This window comes from Anser brachyrhynchus, assembly GCF_964034855.1.
Source record: "Anser brachyrhynchus genome assembly, chromosome: 1".
In the NCBI taxonomy this organism is placed as follows: Eukaryota; Metazoa; Chordata; class Aves; order Anseriformes; family Anatidae; genus Anser; species Anser brachyrhynchus.
The window spans coordinates 59212221-59236750 of record NC_137694.1 but is presented as its reverse complement, the minus strand read 5'-3'; the positions used below and the strand labels follow the sequence as shown (position 1 = coordinate 59236750).

The 24530-nt window shown below is 40.6% G+C and overlaps 1 protein-coding gene across 2 annotated transcripts in view; it reads left to right on the top strand.

The window, feature by feature from the left end:
• Positions 1–1415: 1415 nt before the first annotated feature.
• The window catches only part of STAB2 (stabilin 2), an 88237-nt gene continuing 65122 nt past the window's right edge, over positions 1416–24530 (top strand). Inside the window, exons 1-10 of one of the 2 annotated variants that reach the window (XM_080558243.1) lie at positions 1416–1806; positions 6183–6316; positions 7103–7218; positions 11983–12068; positions 12958–13027; positions 15309–15404; positions 15708–15833; positions 17542–17738; positions 18743–18876; positions 24221–24354. In XM_080558243.1, coding sequence (XP_080414369.1) covers positions 1720–1806; positions 6183–6316; positions 7103–7218; positions 11983–12068; positions 12958–13027; positions 15309–15404; positions 15708–15833; positions 17542–17738; positions 18743–18876; positions 24221–24354 — 1180 coding nt within the window. In that variant the 5' untranslated portion in view covers positions 1416–1719. The remainder of the gene's footprint in view (positions 1807–6182; positions 6317–7102; positions 7219–11982; positions 12069–12957; positions 13028–15308; positions 15405–15707; positions 15834–17541; positions 17739–18742; positions 18877–24220; positions 24355–24530) is intronic. The other variant, XM_080558242.1, reaches the window with a different exon arrangement.

Genomic DNA, 24530 nt, shown 5'->3' with positions numbered 1-24530 from the left:
AAGTTTTATTCCCAAACTTCACATTTATATTCCCTTGAAAAATGTTTTCCAGTATTAGTTTAAAAGCAGAAAGAAAGCCAGATTGCATTCCCACTCGTACAGTTTTCAAGGTAAACAAAAGACCTGGGATCCTCCTGCAGGGAAGAAAGGCCAACTTCTAAGTAATCTCAGTGCATGGCATAAAACATCCTCATTCCAGTGCTGACTACTGGAAATGTGAGGGAGCAACGCGTCCTGCCGCACACAGCATGTGGTGACGAGCTGTCATCACTTGGGAGAGATCCTCCAAGGTTTTGCTCTTTTGGAGAAAAAAATGAGTGACTCCTTCCATTAGGCCAGATAGTACATTGTATGCAAAATTGAGGGTGAAAGGCCTTGACCTGAGAAAAGAGAAGTGGCAATTCTCAGGGCCATACATACTGTCAACATGCACGTCACAATCTCTGGCTGCTATCTTGTCTGAAAAAAATAGAAATGATTTACTTTCCTCAACATATAGCAGAAAGGAACAGGATTTGATGAGCATGCAGGAAACATCTTGCCTTGCCATCTCCTACCAGCAATTTTGCAGTATTCAGTCAGAGCATATAACATGAGTAGATTGCTTTGTGTATTATGTGTGTATTATCATTTAGTTCTTTAGGGGATAAAAAAAAAAAAATCTGTACAACTACATCATGCATTACATTTGTAGTCTAAAGGTGAATGCAGCATCTAGCCAAGACTACAAGAAGGAATCTGGAAGAAAGGTAGGAGAAAACACTGCGCTTACAGCCACTGTGCTTCTGTGGACTGTTCAGTCAAAAACATAACCTAACTTTAAAATACAGGTTTGTATGAAGAAAAAAATATATATATGTAAAACTGGCAAACTGGAGGCAGCCAAATCATTGAGAATTTAAGAAATGAGAAAGGCTGCCCTTACAAGACTGACCAGAGCAGCAGAAAAGAGCAGCACTAGAAAACAGCCAAAGAACTCGCTTTTGGCAACCTACAATGTCCTTTTACTAATCCCTCCCAATCATATGCAAGTAACATAGCTAAGTTAATTTTCTTCTGATAGTTCCAGGAAATCATGAAATAAGACAAGATGATTCACCAAAAAGGCAAAAAGAATTTTAAAAATCACCCCCCACCCCCCTTTTTTTATCCAGATAACCAAAGCTGGAAAACGTTCTTTTGGCCTCCTGAGATAAAGTCAGGATTTCTCCTTAAACTACAGTCAAGGGACCAACCCTTGCATCATTAGGGTTGATAAGACATCTTCCAGAGAGCCTTTGCTCTGCCTAAGATCAGTTGAAAAATGGAATGATAACAAGCACAGCAGTTGCTCCAGTCCTCTCTTCTTGCCCACCTAAAAGAAGAAAACATCTTCTGTCATAACAGTTAAACGTCCTTGGTTTTGTACTGTCAACAGCTTCAGAGAGAGGGATAAATGAACATAGCCCTGTCAGGATATCCTGTCATTCAGTTAGGAAGGGTTTATTCAGCTTTGCAGTGAACACTTTCAGCATAGACCCTGAGTTTTGGAATTTTTCCTGTTTGCAGGGAGGCTTCACATGCTCTCGCTTTTACTCATTTTCCTTCAGGAAGACAAGTGTCGTTTTAAACTACTTGCCTAAGAATCCCGAAGGAATAGCAACTCTAACAATCACTTTCGGTCATAATTTTAGTACTCATGTCTGAAGAGCTCTGAGGAAAAAAAAAATCAAATTCTTCATGATGGAAAAAAATCCATTTGTTTTATACTTTTTGGCTTTTTTGCTTGCAATGAAACTGTGTTTGACATCGAAAGTCCCAGATCAGGTAAGAAGCAGCTTTTTATTCAAATAATGATTTATTATGTGTCTCTATTACACTATAGGAGTGGCGGTTCGTTCACTGTTATCGAGAGAATTGTTAATAGATACGGTACCTTATAGAAGAAAAAAAAACCTTTAACAGTCACTGATGCCATGTGGCACTGAATTACAAACCAATAGCTATATAATTCAGTCCTCTGAAATAAGATAAATGTATCTGTTTTGTCTGGCTGAGATTTTGACTCAAATGATGTGCCAAATATGCTGAAAAAGCCTCTAAAAATGGTAAACCTGACAAAAAAAGACTGTAGCTGACATTCATCAAAAGCAACAAAAGAAAACCATTTGAATTTCTGATAAGTCAGAAGATGAAAGCAGAAAATTTGTCATTGTGAATATCTGCTCTACTAACCAGAAGGAAGGAATACTATTTCAGAGATATGGGGAAAAAACTAGGGAATCCAACCATTGAAAGTAATTTTGTGAAGTTATAAACCTATGTAAAATATTTGTAGAGTTTTGTGAAACTAGTGTATGTATCACATACAAATCCTATGCATCTGGGGAATTTCATGAAATCTGTTTTCACCACCCTTGTAGGGAGGCAGAAAGAGTTGTTTTACAAATCCAACCCAGGATTTTGTCCATGAGATAAATATGTACTAATTTAAACTGCCTCACAACATGATGCTTTAAATGACTGTGTTCTGGAGAAAAAACACATGTAGAACAGAAAACAAGAGGACAGGGAGAAACTGAAAAAAATAAAAATAAAAAAAAAAAAAGGAAGCCAGTCATTTTTGTTTTTTTTTAATGGAAAAATACTTTGTCAAGTACAAACAAGTACTGGGAAACATGTTATTCCATCTCTCAGAAAGAGCCACTGACAAATCACCTTTCTTCCAATTTCCCTAATGGCAAAAAGAGAAAAGGAGGAAATGGGAGAAAGTGGAAATAACCCTGCCATTTTAAAATAGCTTTTATAGCTGGTGGGAGGGAAACTGTATACAACCTACTTTTATTTAAAATTTATCTTCCATAAAATCTCTTTGAATTTTCTTGTTCCAAAACTAAAATTTTGTGGGATGCCTTTTTTGATGAAAACTGCTGCAGTGAGATCATTTCAGCCGCTCCAACCAACAGCTTTTCAAGTCTGAACCGTACAGCCTCAGACTTGTGATGGCTTCCCCAGGCACCTGCGAGGAGCAGGGCTTAAACAGTCGACTTGGTTAAAGAAATGGAAAAATCAGACAATGCTCTGAATTTATGATGATTCTTCAGCATTAATGGTACTGATTTGCCTCAGTGGAAATATTTATAGGAATTAAGGTCCCCAGACTGCACGTATATGTGGTGTTGTTTCTTGTTCTGGTGCACAAGGAATTTCTCGTTAAGGATGGGCTCTTTGGTGGCTGCACTGGTCCTGAGCACTGGGATTTTGAAAAGGTTGAAGTGCTCAGGTCCCCTCATGTTGCTGCCTCATGATGCAGTTTTGGATGGGAAGCAAGGTGCAGAGATGCTCTAGCTGAGTTTGTGGGAGACACTTTGGACCTGAAGCCCAAAGAGCCAGCTCAGCCCTGGGTCCTGCCAAGAGGACAGGGAGGCTGCTCAGTTCACCTGGCATGGCACTGCTTGCTGTGTCTTTGCCTGTTGTTTACTCTGGCTGTATCTGCATTACACCCACGTGTGGAAAATCTGGAAAAGGGTCTCATTTTTATCTCAAAGATGCCTGAAAAGTATCTGCACTACGGGAAGAGGCTTCATCACCCAAATATAACTCCACCTCATTTGAAAGTTGCCCAAATCAGTTTTCAACAATACATTCGTAAAGACCAAAAACTGACAACTAAATAGCTCTCGAAATGTACTTACAACTGGGCAATCACAATCAAGCAGAGTCCCTCAGAGCTCATGTAACTTAATCTCCTTGTCAGCATCTGGGACACATCCTCACTATCCCCGTTACTGAAACGTGCTGCTGTCACAAACACTGAAGGAAGGATAACCAGCAAAGAGGAGAAGCTGCTGGGATGAAGGCTTCATGTCAGACTAGGAGGCTACAGCACATGTAGAAATCCTACCCTTGGAACCAGTGTACCCACCAAGGGCAACTGTAAGCTTCTGCAACAAGGCTGCACATCCCACATGCACACAGAAGGTCCACATCTGGGCCTGGACAGCACAAGTGTTCATGTGCACTTATTTTGTTTGGAAATTCCTGGGCAGAAATACTGGAGGCTATCACATCAGCAACACAACCACAATGCAGTGGGCTCTGACATTGGAAGTGATGATTTGGGATAGACTCTGCATAGAAAATGACCCAAAGATCTGCTGAGGTGCTGCTGCACAAAGGGTTAGTGGTCAGTCTGCTGAGGTGGGGGACAGAGACCACCTTGCAGGGGGAGAGCACAAGCCCAATTCACATACACTGGCATTGCCCAGCCAGACTGGGTCTGACATTCCCTACCCAGAACGGCTGCTGGAAAACTGAGAAGGATCTGGAGGAAAGCTGGGGAAATGACTCAAGAATTGGGAAACCAGAGTCATAGCGGGGAATTCAAGCAATGCTATTTACTTAGGTGCACAAAGAACATGTACTTTGATCTTCAGCTATGTATTTATAGGAAGGGAGTAGTAAACCTGGTAACAGAACAGTTTGCTACTTGTCATGCAAACTACAGAAGAGCACTGGCAGGAGGCTGAAGCAAACCACTCACAGCTGAATTGTGACAGAAACAACATACCGCGTTTTGCTTCTCCACAAATTGACCAACCATTTCCAAATCAAATGAATGCTTTTTAAGAGGTCACTTGCTCAAACAAAATTTCATCCAAGATCCTCCAGTATCCTGTATTATACTCCTCTGGCACAATTGTCCTAGTTTTATAATCTGTAAAGCTACCTCTAACCTCCACAGCCTACTATTAACATATCTAAATATTTCTAAATGGATGATGCTGCTGTAACCGGTCCCTGCATACATACATACACATGAGCATGCACACATATGCAGCAGGCAGGTACAGCTTTTGAAAATAAACTTTTAAGCATTTCCTCCTGTCAGACTGGCAGTAGTTCAGACATTGTCTTAATTGACTGCTTGCTACTTAATTGAAATGCCATTCAGAGAGTTCACTTCAATCCTGCTGTATCAGATAGGAAGTCTGTCACAGTCAATATTGCTTCAGTGAGTTGAGACCACCTAAATGGTCCATACACAGACATCAGTGGGCAAATGGTTATCTTGGACTAGAAAATTAAGCACTTTACAATACTTCCTCTCCTGCAATGATAGTTTCATCTATTATTTTTGTTGGCTTTTAAAGACTGTATTTTGCATTACATCACTTCTCTTCACTTGTGAATTATGAACTTGCTTCTAGAAGTACTCACCAGGAAGATAGAAGAGGAAACCAGCATTAAGTGGAGTTCAGCAAACACTTTTGCTTTAAAATAGATGGACTGTTTTAGTAGCAGGAAGCAGAGACATTTTTGTTAAATAGATGTTTTAAAAAAATCTAATTTCTACACCGCAAAATACGGTGCCAAAACTGTGACACTGCCCTAAATCTTATTTTTTTCCCCTTTTTGCCACCTTCTCAATTCATTTGTCAGATTTGCATTCTCAAAACTCCACAGCAAGCAGCAGGAGCCCTTGGCATTTGAGCTGGAGGGCTATGGCCAGATTTCCTAAGCCGGGCTGTTTGTGGCTTTCTCCAGGTGGGGGAAGAGAAGGGTCAGGCCCGTAACTTCTACCAGATTTCAAAGGAAAGCTGGGCAACATTATTTTATGTCTATTTGAAAATACCAGCCATAATCCCCCATTTCAATACAGCAGTGCTGATAATACAAAACCCGCCTTTTGCGAGGAACAAAGGCTTGTGCCATGCTCGGCGTGCACAGAGCCACAAGCAACTTCCTCCACACCTAATGTTTGGTTTTACCGCTGGATGAAGAAGGCACTTGCCAGCGCTTGTTTGTCTCCATCCTGCTTTGGGATGGCGAGGCAGTTTCAGAATTAACACTCCGTAGGCTGATGCTATCTCAGTAACCTCCATTTTAAGTCTGCTGGACTTAGCATTTTTTGGATAAAGTGTTCTTAATAGAAATGCTACACTTAATCGGGTTTGTCCTGCATGAACATATTGAGTGTATTTCATGCAGAGAATACTACTGGAAAGCCCTAGTATGTGGTATGCTACCAAGTTGAGCCCCAGAGCAGGGGTTTGTAACTGCTGAGCAGGACAGAGCTTGTGGCTGGGGGTGAGAGTAAAGCCTGAGCTCAATTTGTCATTTGTCAGCAAAGCCACTGGGGGCAGAGTTATATCAATTCAGGGGTCTATCCCTTCTTTTTAATGAATCTTTTTCCATTACAGATGAAGAAGCGATGTGATCAAAAGCTGCTCATTCGAATGAAAACTGAATGTGTACCTTGCTCTTTAAACCTCGAAACCCAGTGCCCTGCTGGCTACACCAAAATCACCAATGGGACTGGAATACCAGACTGCAGGTATTTCTTCTGTCTGAGCTTTTTACCATGAATGTTGCTCTCTGTGAATTACAAGATATTAATTTGTATCACAAATTATCACTTCTATGCAGTTTTCTTAAGGAAAATTTAAATGTTATTTACAGCCAGCATTTATTGATTTCACCTGCTCCAGAATTCAAGTGTCACTTAGAGCACTTTATGTCTAAAGTTAAACAGTAAATGACATAAGAGGAAAATAAACATTGGTATCGATGGCCTATGAGATTTTGCTTTGAGTGGTATCATAAAATGGCTTCCTTATTTATTCTGCATGCTTGAAATGAATGAGAGCGTATAAACAATAGAATTTTCAAACTGCCAGACTGGGTGTGTGGGGCTAGACAGGGCGGGAAAATATCTCAAAAGAAATCTGAAAATTTGCCTGAATTTCAATTAAGAAAAAAAAAAAAAACTTATTGCTTACTTAGCATTTAAGTATGCTTACTTAGCATTTAAAAGAACCTTGATATTAAATAATTTTTCAAATGTATTTCAAACCAAAACTTGGATTAAATTCTTGTGTTAAGGTTGCAGAAGTGAAAAAAAATAAATATATACTTTGCAAAAAGAATGTAATGAGGTTATTTTTAAGCCTTTGATATACAGTGTATATTTTAATGAAGACAAAAAAAAGTCAAAATCCGTACAACTAAGCTTGAAGTGCCCTTCTCCAACACTGAAGGAGGAAAAGGAAATTAGGAATTTTATTTTTCACCACAGAAGGCATTTAAATGCTTTAATGCAGCTCCAATTTATTTTCCTTAGGTATTATCTAGAAATTAAAACACACACACTTTCTTTTCCTGGATGCCGACATGCTTGTATGAAGGAATTTGAACAACCTGAGTGCTGCCAGGGACACTGGGGCCCAGACTGCATGGGTAAGCTCCTTTTGGACGTAATTTGAATAGAAGTAAAGCAGTGATTTTCTTGCTTTCAGAAACTATTTCCATGAGAATTTTGCTCCTCAGAGTTTATTACAGGAGTAGAAATAAACAGCACTGGTTAGCCAAAACTTGGACAATTTGGAGAATATACATATCCAAAGATTCACCAAAGAATAAAAAATCATGGAAAATTTCCAAAAACCCAGGGATCCCCTAGATTTTGAGATTTTCAGAACAAATCATTTCAGTCAATGGCTGCAAAATGACTTTTCACAGAATCACAGAATGGTTAAGGTTGGAAGGGCCTTCTGGAGACCATCTGGTCAAAATCCCTGTTCAACCAGGGCCACCCAGATCTGGTTGACCAAGACCATGTTCAGGCATCTTGTGAAGATCTCCAAGCAGGGAGACCCCACAACTTCTCTGGGCAACCTGGGCCAATGCTCCATCACCCACACGGTAAAGAAGTGCTTCCTGATGTTCAGACAGAACCTCCTGTGTTCTAATTTGTGCCCTTTACCTCTTGTCCTTGCACTGGGCACCACTGAGAATAGCATGGCTCTGTCCTTTTTGCACCCTTCCTTCAAGTACTTTCACATGTTGATAAGATTCCCCCCAAACCTCCTGTTCTCCAGATTAAACAGCTCCAGCTCTCTCAGCCTCTCTTCATAGGAGAGCTGCTCAAGTCCCTTGATCATTTTGGTGGCCCTCCGCTGGACTCTTTCCAGTATGTCCATGTCTCTCATGCCCTGGGGAGCCCAGAACTGGACAGAGCACTCCTCATCTGTACTGAGTGGAGGGGAAGGATCACCTCTCTTAACGTGCTGGCAATATTTTGTCTAATGCAGTCAAGAATACCATTAGCCTTCTTAGCAGCAAGCACACATTGCTGACCCAGGTTCAACTTGGCACCTACCAGGACTCCGAGGTCCTTTTCTGCAGAGCTGCTTTCCAGCTCTGCGGCACACAGTGTTCTATCAGATGGGAGCATCCCCATAATTGATTTTTAAAAATAAAGTTTTCAGACAGCAACTTTCAAGTTTTTATTTTAGGTCAAAAGTGCTTTCTTCTGAATCTGAAATAGTTCCAAATCTATTTAACTCTTTACTTTCTTACTCTAGGAGGGTCTTTTCTTTCAGGGTTTTTTGTTTGTTTGTTTTTTGAAGCCAGTGAATGTTCAAGGCCATTACTCAAGTAGCAACAACGAGGAGTACGTCTCCTCCAGATGCCTCTTCCTCAGGAAAATTATTTCAGCATCTCCACAAGTACACCAAATTTCAGGCTACTGATGCAGTCATCAAAACCTTTAAAGGATGTTTCCCTGCCCAGACAGAGCATTTCCTCCTTTAGTTCAAGGAGCCAAGGTCTGGTTCAATATCTGTGAAGTCCTTTTGTCCACAAAATAGATAAACAAATAACTTTAGTATGGCCTAAGCTCTGGTTTAAATGCAAGACATCTATCTACTAAAGAAAAAGAAAAAAAAACTAACAACAACAAAAAATCAAAATCCAACCAACATGTACTTTTATAGAAAAAATAGGAGTGTGGTGATCAATGCAGTATTTCTCTGAAGATATCCACTTGTGTAGTAATTTACTCTTTTCCCACCATATGTAGCCTAAATGCCCAGAAAGAGAAAAACATTTCTACATTCAACCAACCCATACTTCAGGGTGCTCCATGAGACCACACGAGGTGTATGGGTATTTGCAGAGAGGGCTCTGAGCTCTGCTCTGCTGCAGACAGAGGCTGCAAGGAGGCCCCCTCAGAAAGCAACACCTCTAAAAATCAAGGTCTCAGCATTGTTTCTGCTGTCATTTGGAGGAAGAAAATAGCTCTCTGCATTATCACAATCTCTCTAAGACCATACAGCATGCCTTGAAATGTTTGGAGGAAAACCTGTCCTTCCTGAGACTGGAAAAAAAAATCCTGACTAGGAGTTTACTTCACCTTTAATATCTGATGGCAATGACAGAATTAGGTCTTAAATACTGCTTTGATTTCCTTAAACGATAGCACTTACTGTAACACATGGCATGAATGAAAAATGTTTCGTCTGTTTCCCTACCTACTAAATGCCCTGAGCAAATCAGACATCCTTATGTAAACAGACATCAGGATAAAACGGAAAAGCAGAGGGGAAAAGAGCACAGCTTTCTAACACTATCACTGTGCACCTGCCTTTTCAGAACCTTAAGTGGCACCACCAGGCCAGCAAGAATATAGTTTTATAGAGACAGCTAATTTCTCTCCATCTCATCCAACTGCAAAAGCCAAAGCTGGCAGAGCTTGTATGGCCAACGTGTGTCAGCGATGAGCTCCAGTGTGAGCTACCCCTACCACATCTCATGTTGCCACACTGGGCACATATTTGCATGACTCCGATCAAAAGCCTGTGTACAAACCCAAATGTGCACAGTATGGGCAACTGAGGGGAAAGCATTGCAAGAACAAAGAATAAAAAAGTTTAAAACAAAAGGTCAAGAGGAAAGATAATACACCAAATTCTATCAAATGATATGGTTCAAACTATATCTTTACAAGTGCTTCAGTCTGCAGGGAGTTGGAGAAGATACATAATCCAAGAAGAGGATGCATTTGAAAACACTTGAGAAAGCAAAATTAAACTCTGTGAAAAAAAAAAAAAAAAAAAAAGCTGATAGATTTAAGCTTTTATGAGCTAGGCATAAAGATTTGCCCTGCAAACTCCTATAGTTGTAAAGAGCTAAGCAGAAATATCTCTTTCTTACTACTTTTTGAAAAGCATCCTGAACAGAAACCAAATTCTCCCAAACACCAAGGCTGGGCCAGGTGACCATGCCAGCGTCACCCCGTGTCGTGCTGGTGCCCTGGAGCAGAGCCCTGCCGCTGCCTCCTGCAGCACCGTGAGCGAGAGGAGAGGAAGTGCTTTATCTGCCTAACTAAACTTGTCGAACAATGTGGTAATTTGCTAAGCTTCTGATAAAGCTGTCCCTTGGTGGTGGTATCAAAACAGGAGACGAGGTAGTGAAGACAAGGGGAAGTGGAATGAATACCGACAGCAAAATGCTGTCTTGTCAGCAGTTTTGAAGAGTACTTTCCTGGAATTTACATCAGTAACTTTGAGTTTTCTTTATCTTTGCACACTTAATAAAAGCATCAGTGCAGTTGAAATTGTTTTCATTCCACAGCAAACATTAAAAAGTTTGCATCCTCATCAGTCCTAAAGATCCATATACCTGTCACACCATACCAAAGATTCACTAAAAGCTACTTTAGAGATTAAAGTATATGTACTTGTCACTTTCCCTTGTTCCTGGTTATTTCATCTCAATTCTTAATAAACACTTTCGTTTCAGCATCTATGAGATGAACCAGATTCAGATTTTTACCTTTAAAAGTACTGATTTTTCCTGAGGAGCTTACTCAAATCCAACAGACCTCACAAACTCATCAAGAAATAAACAGAGAAAAATTGACAGTGTTATAAAGCCAAAGCCTTCACTAAAATTAGCTGTATGCATACGCACATCCACTTATTTGCTCATCACTCCACACAAATCAAATTCATTTTCATATGAACTTCCGGGTCACTTAACCACTCTAAATCTGGATTACGTTCCTCAGTGGGAGCATAAATCCAGTGCTGTCCACCCCAGCACACATAGAACCAACCAAGACTCTATAACCAATAAATCCACCACTAACACTATACAGCAGAGCACCTACAAGGTGTTTCCTACATTTAGATACCACCTGCATCAGGATTATGGTACCTAATGGGAACTCCAGCTAGGCTGACAGCTTAGAGGATGGAAGGGCTTACATAAGGGAGTTAATAAATCGTTTCCACAGAGAGGCTGCATGACTTAAAAATAAGGATATTCCTAATGAAAGGAAAAAGCAGACAGAACAATCTGACTAAAAACTACTCTGATCTTCATTTTCTGTAGGTAATCTCTTATTAAAAATGTGGATATTGAAAAATCTTAGCCAAAACTGCTTTGATTTGGAAATGCAATCACTGTTTCTTATCCCCTCCATCTGGCTGGGGTTTGTGGTCAGACATTGTCTCACCTGGTGTACCACCACCTATAATCACAGTTTTAGCATCAGGGGATCTGAAGAACATACCACATCTTTAGCACCCAAATGTTAGTAGTGACCACAGCCCATAAGAGAGAAATGGGTCATGAGATACCCATATTTCAATTTCCAGGGGGATTTGAATCAAACATCACAGTCTTATGGGAGGTACCAGGGATGAACTTTCCAGACACATCAAATGTAATTGGAGAGGGGGGGGGTGGAGAGAGGAGGGGAGGACGGGACACATGACACAGCAAGGCTTATTTAAACCCTAACTTACCATCAAATATGATCCTGACAGCAAGTTCTCAATCAATCAGTTGTATTAACCTACAAAAGAAGTGGTCACACAGACGTCACTTCTATTAAACAAGCTAACAGTTTAGAGGACGACAGAGGTGAATCAGCAGAGACTAAATCAGTGCTGTACTTTAGAATAAGAAATCTATTTTTGTGCAATCCCTTGATTACAGAACTAGCTTAAACTTTCCATACTAGAGAGTGGTGATGGTCTCTGGTGAAGCCAAGGTTCTAGTGAGGAGATTTGGGCAGATGCAAAACAGCAGCCATCACCTGATCACCCTGCCTGGCCCAAAGCCCTGCAGCCTCCAAGGTCCTCACCCAAACATTCAAGTGGGGCAGAAGGGTCAGAGCAAGGTGACTGATCACTTATATGTCGTCATTTCCAGCATGTCCAGGAGGAGCTGCATCACCCTGCAACGGGAGAGGACGCTGCTCTGAGGGCATAAAAGGGGATGGAACGTGCATTTGTCAGGTACAGCCTTTTTCGTAAAGGAAAAAAACATAACATCAGCATATAAATGCCAGTAAGGAATAATAATAAATATTATTACATAAAATAATACATACTACATTGCATACATGAAAGGAGAGTATTTCAGAAATAGCAGAGGTGGCTTGCTTGGAGTTCAATTTTTGCTTGGTTTGCACTAAAATTCATAGTATTATTTCTACAGACTTAGGCATATTTTGGTGAAATTATTACAGGGTTCATACATTTTGTTTTCTTGAAACATGAGGTTTGAGTTCTATTTTTTAGTGTGTGCTGCTACTTATGACTTTTTGCCCTAATTAGAAAGAATTATCTTTGGGACTATGCTCTCAACATAATGTTTCTCTGAGAGTGCAACGTGCACTGTTTAATAACTTCTGTCAAAAAGATTAAAAAAAAGAAAACACAAATCTTTTTTTACCTCCTCCTCTACTGGTTAATCTTTCCATTACATCAAAAGCATATCCTTTGGCAACATGTGAAAAGTTGACAGGATAAGAAATAGTCAGGAAATACAACCTAACAATTACAGAAATGATTTGGTCCTTAGGCTTGATTATCATTCTCTATTGTTAACTTGATATTCAAAACATGATTTGATTTCAAGTGTAAAGTTAAAAATTAAAAAAAAAAAAAAAGAAAAGAAAAAGAAAAAGCAGAGAAAAAATTATTCAAAAGAACATTTCCTAAATCTCAGTGGTCATTTCTGATTTGCTGACTGATCTTTTTTTTTTTTTTTTTCCTTGGTGGTGGTGTGCTTTGAGGGTTTTTTGGAAGCTAAAGATGTTGCTTCCAGGCTACTAACCGTTTATCTGTCTATCTGTATACAGATGAGAGATTTAAGTTTTTATTTCCATTCTGTAATTCACAGGAAGGATTTGGTGGGACAGCCTGTGAAAAATGTGCTGAGGAGAATTTATTTGGTCCTCAATGCACATCAGGTAAGTTTAAGCTTTCTGTGTTGAAGTGGGGAAAAGCAGGTGAGTGCAAGCTGTATTCAGACACTAAGATGTCACAGTGAAACAGGCAGGGCATTTAAAGTTTCCCACCAGGAGCTGCTCTCTGCTTCAAGAAATACAACAGGGAAAGAAAATAGGCAGCTACTCAATTCCTCATTCAGAGGGGCTGGATTCAACTCAGAGTAACGCAGAGAACACTGTCAGTGTAGCATTACAAAAATGTCTTATCTTAAATATCTTTGTTTTAGCCAACAGTCAAATAAATTAGGGATTGGAATTATTTTTGTATTCCTGCAGTATGCCTCCCTGTTATCCTGTTACCCAGTTTTCATCCTAAATGATGGATTTTCATTTACTTGATCTAAACACAGGAGGTTGTTATGGTGCTTACAAAATATTGGACGGCAACATATTAATGCATAATTTATAGTGGCTTATGGTTTCTTGGTATGGCTTTTAAATTCATCTGCTAATTAGAACATCTGTATTAAGGCATGAAATACCCATGTGATATTGAAATTAATGGCTTCCACTGGACCATCCTCCAGGAATTATATACCTTGTTTCTAAATCTAGTTCTGCTCTTGTTCTCCACAATGTTGTGTGCCATGGAGCTCCACAATTCAGTAAAAACCGTGAAAAATGGTGGCTTTTATTTAGTTGTGGGGTGTTTTTTTGATCATTTCACTAGTTGGCCATAGTTCCATTAGGAGTAGTGGGACACTGAGGGAGGGATCCCAGCTATTTGCACTACTTAAAATGAAAATAGGTCACAAATGTGTACATTTGTATATTTTCCTGTTTTGCCCGTTTCTTAATGATTTCTAGTATTTTATTTACCTTCCTCAACTCTAATGAGCATTAGACAAGTTCAAAAAATTGCCTGCTTTCTTAAGCAGTAATAGTTGTTTATCTCTAAGTAAAATCCTTTTGTTCCCTCAAGATCTGCATGAAGTTACTCCTAAAAAAAGAGTCATGAACAGCCCCACTTTAAATAATCTGTGATGGCCTTTCTATACTAATCCTACACCATGGCTGATTTAAAAGTTCTTTTTCCACCAGCCGTCCACTGGATGCCAGTGTTGATACACAGAAAGGCAAGTAAGACGTTTTCATGAAATTAGGGTACTTGAATGAATTCAGTATTGTAAATGTAATTATTTTCCAAGCAGCTGCTGGAGGATCCAACTACATTTTAATTTAACGATCATTTTACACCTCAACTTGCAAATATTTGAGCTTATCCAAGTTTTCTAAGTACCTACAGTTACCATGCATTTGTGACTGACTGCTTTTCCACAATACCTTAGATGTTTCTTCTTTTTATAGTAGGACTACTAACATAGGTAAAGTGTTAGAAATTAATTAAGATAGGTGATTTGCATGAACACAGCATATGTTTGTAAATGGAAGGGGGTAAACTACCATCACTGCAGCTTAAACAGGAAGTCACCAATACAACTTTGTACATCTTAGAGGCTTTTTCAAGAGGAACTGTACAGGGTATTTATAAAAGGGTATTTATAAAAAGGTATTTATAAAAAGCACTATTACCATAATTGAAACAGTTATAAATATAAGGCTTTTTAAGAATACATAAGGCTTCAAAAACCACTTATAAAGGGGTATTATAGACTGGACTCTGAATCACAGAGCCTTGTGCATGTATTGTCACAAAGTTTATAACCTGAAATAGCAGAATATAGGAACAAACAGGACCAAAGTCTGCTTCAGATCTAGACCTACACAGTGACTAACTATCCTTTTAACTAAATTAATTCTGTTTAGGAAAAAAACAAGTCACAAAAGTCATCTCTTCTGGAGGCTTTTGAGAGGGAGGCAAACAGAATTAAAGCAAAAATGAACAATTTATTATCCATTTGTTAACAGTTATAAAAAATATTATTTACATGTTATATTAAATTTTGGCTCAAGATTGTATGCTAAATTTTTCAAGCTTTAAGGTAATAGCAACTGGTCAGTCAGGTATTTAACACATCCTGAAGATTTTCAGGCCCTGGGGCTATTATCAGACTGCAAAAATTAGTATCTGTTATTTGCTGATATATGCAGATGCAAGTTTTGATCTTCTCATTAATGGAAACCTATGATTCAAGAAGTCTGATCAAAGCTTGGTTTGAAAATTGTGCTTTGTAATATTTAACAGCTGTTGGCCAGGACACTATTTACTATGGGTAACCACTAATGATGTCTTTCCAAACACCATCCTTATTCACTGAAGCTAATCCATCTCTCCATGTAGTTTGCAACTGTGTCCATGGAGTGTGCAACAGTGGAATTACAGGGGATGGAAGATGCACTTGCTTGTCTGGATACCAAGGACTCAGCTGTGATCAGCGTAAGTAGGCTGTTTTCTATATAAGTTATATTCAATAGCCCTGATAGAGTTAGAATTGGTGAGGACAAACATAAAATTAGTCTTGAGTTACTTACTTAAGCAATCAGACATACACTGAACCTCAAACACCGCCCATGAACTCCCATAACCATTGTCTCCCTTTAAATCACCAGAATAAAGATGATAACAATGGGACTGATGGTCCCCAGACCAGGTGGACTTCCAGCTGGTATACTGAAAGACGCAATGTCTCCTAGCACAGGAGTATGCAGACAGCTTAATCTGTCACCCTTTGTCCTTCAGCAATAGCTGAATGTGAGGCCTTGCGGTGCCCTGCAAACTCAAGATGCACCATCTCAGATGAGGATGGCAGAAGACTGCAATGCACATGTCTGCCCAACTACCACAGGGACGGTACACAGTGTGAACGTGAGTAATTTTAACGTACACTGAGTTCTTTGGAAACAATATCATTAGTATTATAGTTCAGATATAAAACACTTTTGAAGCAAATCTCACCATCATCCTGACTTAACTGTTCTTGGGTTTATATCTCAAAGCAGTGTCAGGTGCACAAGCTAGATTCCTTCCAGATGAAGCTAAACACTAAAATGTGCTCCAGATGCACATCAGTCCAACTGCTGACAAACTTCAGTACATACAACCAGAATAAACCTATTAAGCCCCCTTGAACGGCATGGCATGGATCACAGAATCACAGAATTGTAGGGGTTGGAAGGGACCTCAAGAAATCATTGGGTCCAACCCCCCTGCCAAAGCAGGTTCCCTAGAGCAGGTTGCCCAGGTAGGCATCCAGACGGGCCTTGAATATCTCAAGAGAAGGAGACTCCACAACCTCCCTGGGCAGCCTGTTCCAGTGCTCCATCACCCTCATTGTGAAGAAGTTCTTTCGCATGGATACTGAGTCACCTCTTGGGATCTCTTGGTCCTAACTGTGGCATCTCTTGGTCCTGTGTAGTAGTCCTCTCTGAGTAGACTTGACCACCATCCAAGAGCAGGACATCAGAAAGTGACTCGTCAGGGAATGCAAGGTTCTACTAGTAGGCAACATAGACAAGCAACCAGCAGAGAAGGATGCTAGCATCCTTACCTCTTGAGTAAGCCCACATGAACGTTGCTCCTCTGCCCTACCTACTGTCCTTTGCTACTGGGGTCACCTTTGGCTTAAGCCAGTATGTTTTACTTTTGACTGGCTGGTAAGCAGAGGACAAGCAGCTCCAGCACAACTAAGTACGTAACAGAGGATAGCAGTGACTGCCCCAACTCAGCTAGGAGGTGGCATTGTTCATGGTCAGTTTGAGCATACAAATGTGTGCACGTGTGATTTTGCACTGGAACAAAAGAGAAGGCTTGAGAGAGTGAAGCTGAGCATTGCCAACTCTCTCAGTCCCAGCTGAGGGGTACAAAAGGGACAAGGAGAAGGGAAGACGGTGAGTACCACCCTTCCAGCTGCAAGATGTGCTTGACTGTGTCCTAAACTGGACACAAAGGTGTGTAAAGTTCTCCAAGCACTGCTGGATTATGAACAAGGACAAACAATGCCATTGCCTTGGAAAAAAAAAAACAGCTCCTGGAAATAAACAGTGAGCTTCCAGTCCAGTTCTAAACCTACAACAGTGTGGAAGACACAACTAAAGAACTTGCTGGCCAGTTTTCCATACAGCTGAATGGTTGACATTATATTGTTTAATTACCGGAAAGAAAACAGCAGACCTATTGTATTGAAAAATAGTTTCCAACTGATCTAGCACACACTTAAAGCCTTTACTGACTTCATATCACATACCTGACGTACTGTAGTTAAAATCCACCACAGAACAGGAAAATAGTTGTAATATTTTAACGAGCACATTATATCTTTTAATCTGTTTATAACATAATTTGCCAAGTTAAGAGATCATTTCTGTACAAAAGCAAACAGCTGCTATGTTAGTAGGTTAGTATAAACACATTCCTCCCTTCTGTCTTTATGTCGCCACAATACTTCAGACTTGGCTGTTATGAGAAGTTTAGTCTACCCAGCCTTTGTTTGACATAGAGATGCTTGAGCAAATCCTTGTCTTCAGTTTTAGAGTGGTGGGCAATAATTCTTTTACTTTTTTTTTTTTTCTTCAAGCTATCAACCCATGCTCCAAAAAGGTCTGTGATCCTAATGCCAACTGCATTTACCTTGGACCAAATCATCACAAATGTACCTGTCAAGAAGGATACAAAGGGGATGGTCAAGTCTGCTTACCCATAGACCCATGCCAAGCAATATACGGGAACTGCCCTGCACAGTCTACCATTTGCATATATGATGGACCAGGAAAGGTTAGTGTTGAACTTGTGCTCCAGATGTTTCCTTTGTCAACTGCCCAGGAAAAGAAATTGCTTTGTCTCCAGAAAGAAGCCATGAGGGTACAGGCACAGGCCTCAGGGAGGCCAAGATCTACTCCTAGCTTTGGCATAAGCCCTGCAGGTGGCCAGGAGGGACCCCATTTCTTTCTCTATTTACACATGCTAGTGTGTTTCCTTCTGAAGATGGGAATGACATTAGTGTGGTCTTTTTTATGGAATGTTTTGGCTCAAATTTGTCTCCTCTAAATGGAGGCACTGAAATGAAGCTTCTCAGAGATAAATTTCTGTGACTGCAAGGACCAGTAGGGTCCTTACACAGACGCTGCAGCTAAACACATAAAGTTAGCATAACTTGGGTCTTTAAGAACTACTGATGAATGGCACCATGTAAAGACTGCATATTATTCATGCTGTCAGGAACTGGCTCAAGTTTCTGTGTTGTACTCCTGACACTGAGAAAGCAAAACTTCTAAAGACCATGCCTGTCTTGCCTGGACACCCTGAGGAGCAGAAAAGGGAGTCAGTTACCCAGGGTTGTCCTGAAGCTCATGGTCATGTAAGTTTCCCCACTTGGGGGTTTTTCAGCAAGCTGCACGTGGCTGGCACACACGGGCTGGTGTGTACTGCTGATACGCCTCACCAGTAAATAATGTGCTTTGGCACTTCTTTTGAGAGGCTGAGGACTGTGGGAGCAGAGGCTTTAACCTATCCACACTGATTTTTAAATGTTCTCTGGTCACAGAATTGAATCTAAAGGGCTTTAACTGAGTGTCAGTAGTTTTCTGGAGTAGATAAAGCCTCAAAGGGAGTTCGATAAATAGGGATAAGCTTTATACTTGCAACTGAACTCACCAGGTGATTAACTAAGGCTTTGAAAGTTCTCCATTTTTTTAAATCCTAGTAGCAGAAAGTATGCTGAAACCTACAGTTTGTGCATGTCTGATTTTTCTCTCTCCTCTTCCATCCCTCTGATGTAGTCCCACTGTGAATGCAAGGAGCATTATACAAACTTTGTACCTGGGAAAGGATGCAGCATGATAGACATTTGTGAAACAAATAACACCTGCCACAAAAAAGCTAAATGTTCAATGGTTGCACCAGGACAAATCACGTAAGTCTTTTTGCTTTTTAAAGCTTTCACCCAGTTTCTCCCTCCTCCTGCAGTAAGCATGCAGTTAAAATAAATCCAGTGGATGAAAACTTGCTGAAGTTATCATTAATAGTTTCATTATCAGGGACGAATTATGAGATTTAATGGGGTTAGAGTGAACCGGTTAGGACATGCTTAATTTCATCAGTCCAATCACTAATGCCTATTAAGTTTTATTTTTATTAGCTCTCAGAGGTCATTTCTACATTAGTAAATAAGGGCCAAGACCTTTTTTCTGTTCCTAAGGACAAGCAGCATGGTCTGACTCACAGCTAAATACTCTTCCTCCCCCAAAGAAGAGTAACTGCCTCTTGGCAGAGGTCCCTGGCACATGCTATCCCTTCAGCTGTGCTTGGGCATTGCCTGGGAAAACGTTGTGTGCGCCAGAACCATGCCAGGCAGCATGCTGAAAATTAATCAGCATTAATTATCCCAGGACAGCACTGGAGCTCTGGCCCTTTTTAGTATACTAATGCAGATACAACCAGGGCATCTGTTCCCCATGCTGTGAAAGCAACACCCGCCTTCGCAGATTCCTCAAAGCATGTGGGAAGCTGCGCAACTTCTGTCAGAATTTGTTTTCCTGTACAGAAATTTGCTAAGCAGATGTTAGGAGGAAAGTTGGCTTTAACACTGGACTTAGCAATGCTATATTAAAACAAGAAACTGGAATTACATGTTTTTATAGGCCAGTGACAGCTAGTACTGAGTCTACAGAGGTGTCCCAGAAGTGTTAGATTTTGGGAGCTGAGAACTAGAATTTGAAAGAGAAGATAGGCCATCAGCTGTAAGCTGGGGAACAAATTATTTATTTTATAGATTTACAGGCAGCAAGTGTTCACATGGGAGAGCATTCTTATTGCCAGTGCTTGCTTCATTATTGAGCTTTTTCTTACAATTAAAAATTAACATTGCTTTTGTGTAAGCTATCGTGCATTTCCAACAAATTTCTCTAGAATATCCCCTGGTTTATTTCTGCAGCATATTGTACTGCTCAGAAGTACACTTGGCTGCTGCAGCACACCAGCAGAGCCAGGTATAAAACTTTAAAGATTGAAAAGTATTTCAATGTGAAATCAAGACCAAAATGCTAATTTTTGTGAGTTGAAAGATTAAAAACAAATTCCACAGCACACAAATCAGCACCTTTTCTTCCTAATGCATCACTGTTTCCCTGTTGCAACTTAATTTTCAACCGCTATGTTGGTGGTGGTGGTGTTTGTTTTGTTTTGTTTTTTAAATTTTAAAATGGGAAATTTTAAAATTTATGACAGTGCAAATTTATGACTTGTTACTGAAAAAAGCAAACAAATGCCTTGCATGTCATTCATTTCATGACCTTTAACAGAAAAAAATAAACACAGAAGAAAGTTTTAATGTGATTTGAATCCCACTCCTATCTATTTGGCTGTACTGAATAATTTCCAGTTAAGGTGAATCCATTTACACAAGAGGAAATTTGCAAAGAAAATAATTAATTGGTGGATGTGGACACAGTAAATTGTTTCTGATACATGTAAAAGTATTTTGGCTGCAGCCCAGACTTTAAATGCATTTGGGGTTAGGGAGGGGGGATTGTGTAGATATGCTTTTGCGGTTTTTTGTTTGCTTGGTTTTTGAACTTCTAAAACAAAGAGCTGTAACAGAGTCCACAAACCCATGTTTCTTCCCTTCCATTTATTTTAATTTTTAAAAGACTGTTAGCTTCCCACATATTGTTGCTTCTGCTTTCTCCAGAATCAAATTATTTGTACTTACATAAACATGTAGAAAAGACAGATGTTTAGAGTTTATTAACATAACACAGAAACCTCTTGGAAAATCAAGATCATCTCTGTTTCTGCTCCCAAATAGATCTTTTCTGAATGTTTCTGAATGAGTGCTGACACTTTCTATAGCACTGCTTCAGCCAGTAAATAGCCTTGCCCAGAAGCTATGAAGCTTCAGCTGATGCAGAATTACATTGAATGTTTGACTGCAATCTCTCTGCTTTCTAAGCAGAACTGGCTTTCCCTCAGCTAATCTCCCATTATTTTTATTTTCTAAATCCACTCTTATTTTTACTCTGACTCTGTCTTCAGTGTAGAAATTCATAGCTTCATAAGGCAAACCCTCTTTTTTAATAGATTAAAGTAAATAGAGACAGAAAGCTGAGCATCCGTTTTTCCAGAAAGATATAATTCTGCCCCCCTTCTTAGGCAAGCTGAAGTCGTGGCAGCTCCCCAGTCTTTTTCCTATGCTGTCCATGCATCGTATCACGAGAACAAACAACTCAGTTTAAGCAGTCCAGCAAGATTTTTTTATAAAGCTGTTCCTGTTCAGAGGCACCCAGCCTTTATAGTACACAATGCATTCAAAGCAAAACCTGTCCGGCCATACGCAGTATGAGTTGTAAACCAGACCCTCCAGGCAAACTAAGACAAAATCGATGCAGACAGCTACCTAGCTGATCCTTCCTTATCCCAACCACACAGAGTAAATTACTGCACTGGAGAGGGTGAGATGGTGGTCAGATTGAAGGCTTCAAGCCCATGCAATAAGTGCTACTCTGTAATTGCTAAATGCTTTCTTTTGGCAGCCAAATCCAAACCATGTTACTGGATTCATACTCTGTTATAAGCAGTATTTTCCTCAGAAAATTAATTTCAAACTGACTAGGTATTTCTGCAGTTCATTGTACCCCTGGAAGTGATAGCCAAAAATTTAGTGTTTAACCTCTCTCTTCTTTTATGGTTGTTTGCTGAAAAAGAGAGATTTATTTTGAAACCTTGATCTAATTTGTTCAATATTTCAAAGGTGGTTTCTTTTTTCTACTAAAGTGTTCCTCAGCTTCTTTAAGGCCTCAGGTTTTCCTTCTCCACTCAGAAGCGAAGGGGGCTACGTACATCAGTACAGTGATATTTATCCCATCAGTCTCCACCACCACAAAAGAAAAGGGTCAGCCCCCAAGGAGGAATTGCTTCTACCTCCCAGCCCCAAACCCTTCATCAAGGCTCCAGGCTTGCCCTCTACCCAAGAGATCCCCTTAAAAAGGAGGTGGCTCACCATCCAACTTGCATTCTAACAATTTACAATGCTTCTAGGCTCCTATTTTTACCCAGGACCAGAAAGAATCAAAGTTTGAGCCTCTTGGTCAAAATCCTAGCTTATATCCCCGAGTCTATATGCAACCCCATCAGATTGCAGGGACTGTGGAGATTTTAGAATAAGATTGCTATCATCAAGAAAATAGCTATGGTAAAGACACTTTCCATCCAGACATGAGATAACTAACATAGCAAACAGGAGTTAACTTGGCATCAGGTTGATATTTCTGTGGGGTGTGATTGGCAAATCTGTGTATGTAACAGCCAGCACATGGAAATGATTAGGTCATTATTTATATAAAGGAGATTTTTCAGTTGTGTGGAATAATGTTTGATATCTAATGATACTAAAAATAATAATAATAAAAAAGTCCACATAAATGTGTCATTATGGATAGGGCTTACATAAATACTGAACATGCTGGAGACTTGATTAGGAAAAGCATTATTAAAAGCCAACGTTTGGCAACACAGTTGTTTAACCAAATATAGTTATTTAGCCTCCTAAATATAGTTAGAATTTCTTTCTGTGCGTGCTACATGTTGACAAGTGCCTGCTTTAATTTTAGCACTGGAGATGAGTAAATCACAGAGCTGACACTTCCAGCTCATCCCCTAGGTGCAGCATTTCTGAAGGGTGCAACAGAAATTGCTGACTGGCAAAAACTGCACGTGTTGATAGCTGCTCAATTTGAGGCAGGCTTAAAGAGCCCAGATTTTCAGAAAGTACTAACCACCTCTCCTTGTCCATAGTCAGGCTGACACAAGGTCGAGGCACATGCAAGTCAGTTGCTTGTTGAAAATCACAACCACTTGTACCCATCAGCACCTAATACAAGCACATGTCGACCCTGTCAACAACCAACAATTTCTTCCCCACCTCTCTTTGAACAATGAGTCTTTCGTGGCTTTAAGGTCCAATTTTCATGAGGCCTGTTTCCTCCCTTAGGAGATGGAAAACGTCAGATTGACACTCATGGTTGCTTTTCCATAAATTTCCTTTAGATTTTGCCTTGGCTGCAACACATTACCTTAAACACAGCCCACCTCCAGGCAGCAAGGCTGTTGAGCCCTTCTCAAGGTTTTGCCCATCACTCGTCTGGGCACCACAGCCCAAAGCTGCCCTGGAAGTACATAGGACTGGGCCTACCATGCATCACTGAGACCACTCACAGGCTGGCATCCCCATGGGACAGCCAGGGTGTCACAGCTGACATGCTGTTGCCAGTACAGACATAGCAGCAGCACAAAGTATACGTCTGAAAAAGCATGAGGTTTCATGCTTCTGCAGATTCAGAAGAAAGATAACGTTAAAATACCAGTGTCGTTGCCAAAAGGGTTGTGTTACTTAAAAGGCATCATGACACACTCAACCACTTTGCTTTATTGAAAGGACTGACACCTCTGGGTGCCTTTTCTACCAGACAGGTGCATACATCTACCACAAGGATCAATGAGCTGCTACCACCCCCTTTATGTGTAACCACCATTACTCCTGTCAAGTCACCAGTACTGACTGGAGGCTTAAGGCTTTACATCACCTCCCTACTGCTGTGGGGGTGACACCTCACACCGTTCCACCACAGCCTCTCCTTGCCCATGGGCAGGCAGGCTCCGTGGCTTGCTGGGCTCCAGTGACCACCACGTTCAGGAACCCCAAAAGGGATGGCAGGCCACACACTGCACCATGGCCAAGGGGATCACGTAGCCAGAGCCCCCTGTCAAAGAGGCCCTGCAAGACAGACACCACTAACACGCCACTGCCCAGCTGACAGGACATCATGTCAGGCAAGTGGTCATCACACTTCCCTACACACCTGCAAAGGTAACTCACTGAGCCACTGCGCACACAGCTATAATTTTTTAAAACAGCAGGGATTTAAGGGCGCTTTTGCTGCAAAGTGATGCAGTTTCACATTCATCACACTGCAGAGTCGAGACTTAATATAAGCCACAGAAGTGGCTACAGGAGCAAGGAAAATTTACAGCTAGCCAAGTGATAATCAAATTAATATCATTATCCATTAAATGACAAAATGCATGCACCATCCTACCACCGTTACCTTACAGCATGCTGAAGGAAAGATGCAAAATTAAAATGCATTATTGTTCCTGAATAAGCCTTCAGAAAAGTAGTTAACACCTGGAGCATGCTTAGCTAGAGCCTTACTGACCCCACAGTGTATCAACACACAGCTAAAGCGGCAATCCCTTCACAGGTGTACGTGCCAGAGGGGCTTTGTGGGGAACGGGTTTGTGTGCTACGGAAGCATCATGGAGCGCCTCCAAGACCTGAACACCGAAGTGGGAGGACGGTGGCAAGGCAAGCTGACATCCGCCTTGTCGCTCATGGGTAAGTGAGCACACAGTCACCTCCTGCCCTGTCTTCCTCACCACGTCCCTGGCAGCAGGATCATGCCACCAATGGCACAAAACAGTGCACACCGCTCACCACAGACTCCCTCTGGACACTTAGAGCTGCCTTTGCTCACCATGTTAAGCAACCTATAGAGATTTCCAAGCAGAAGT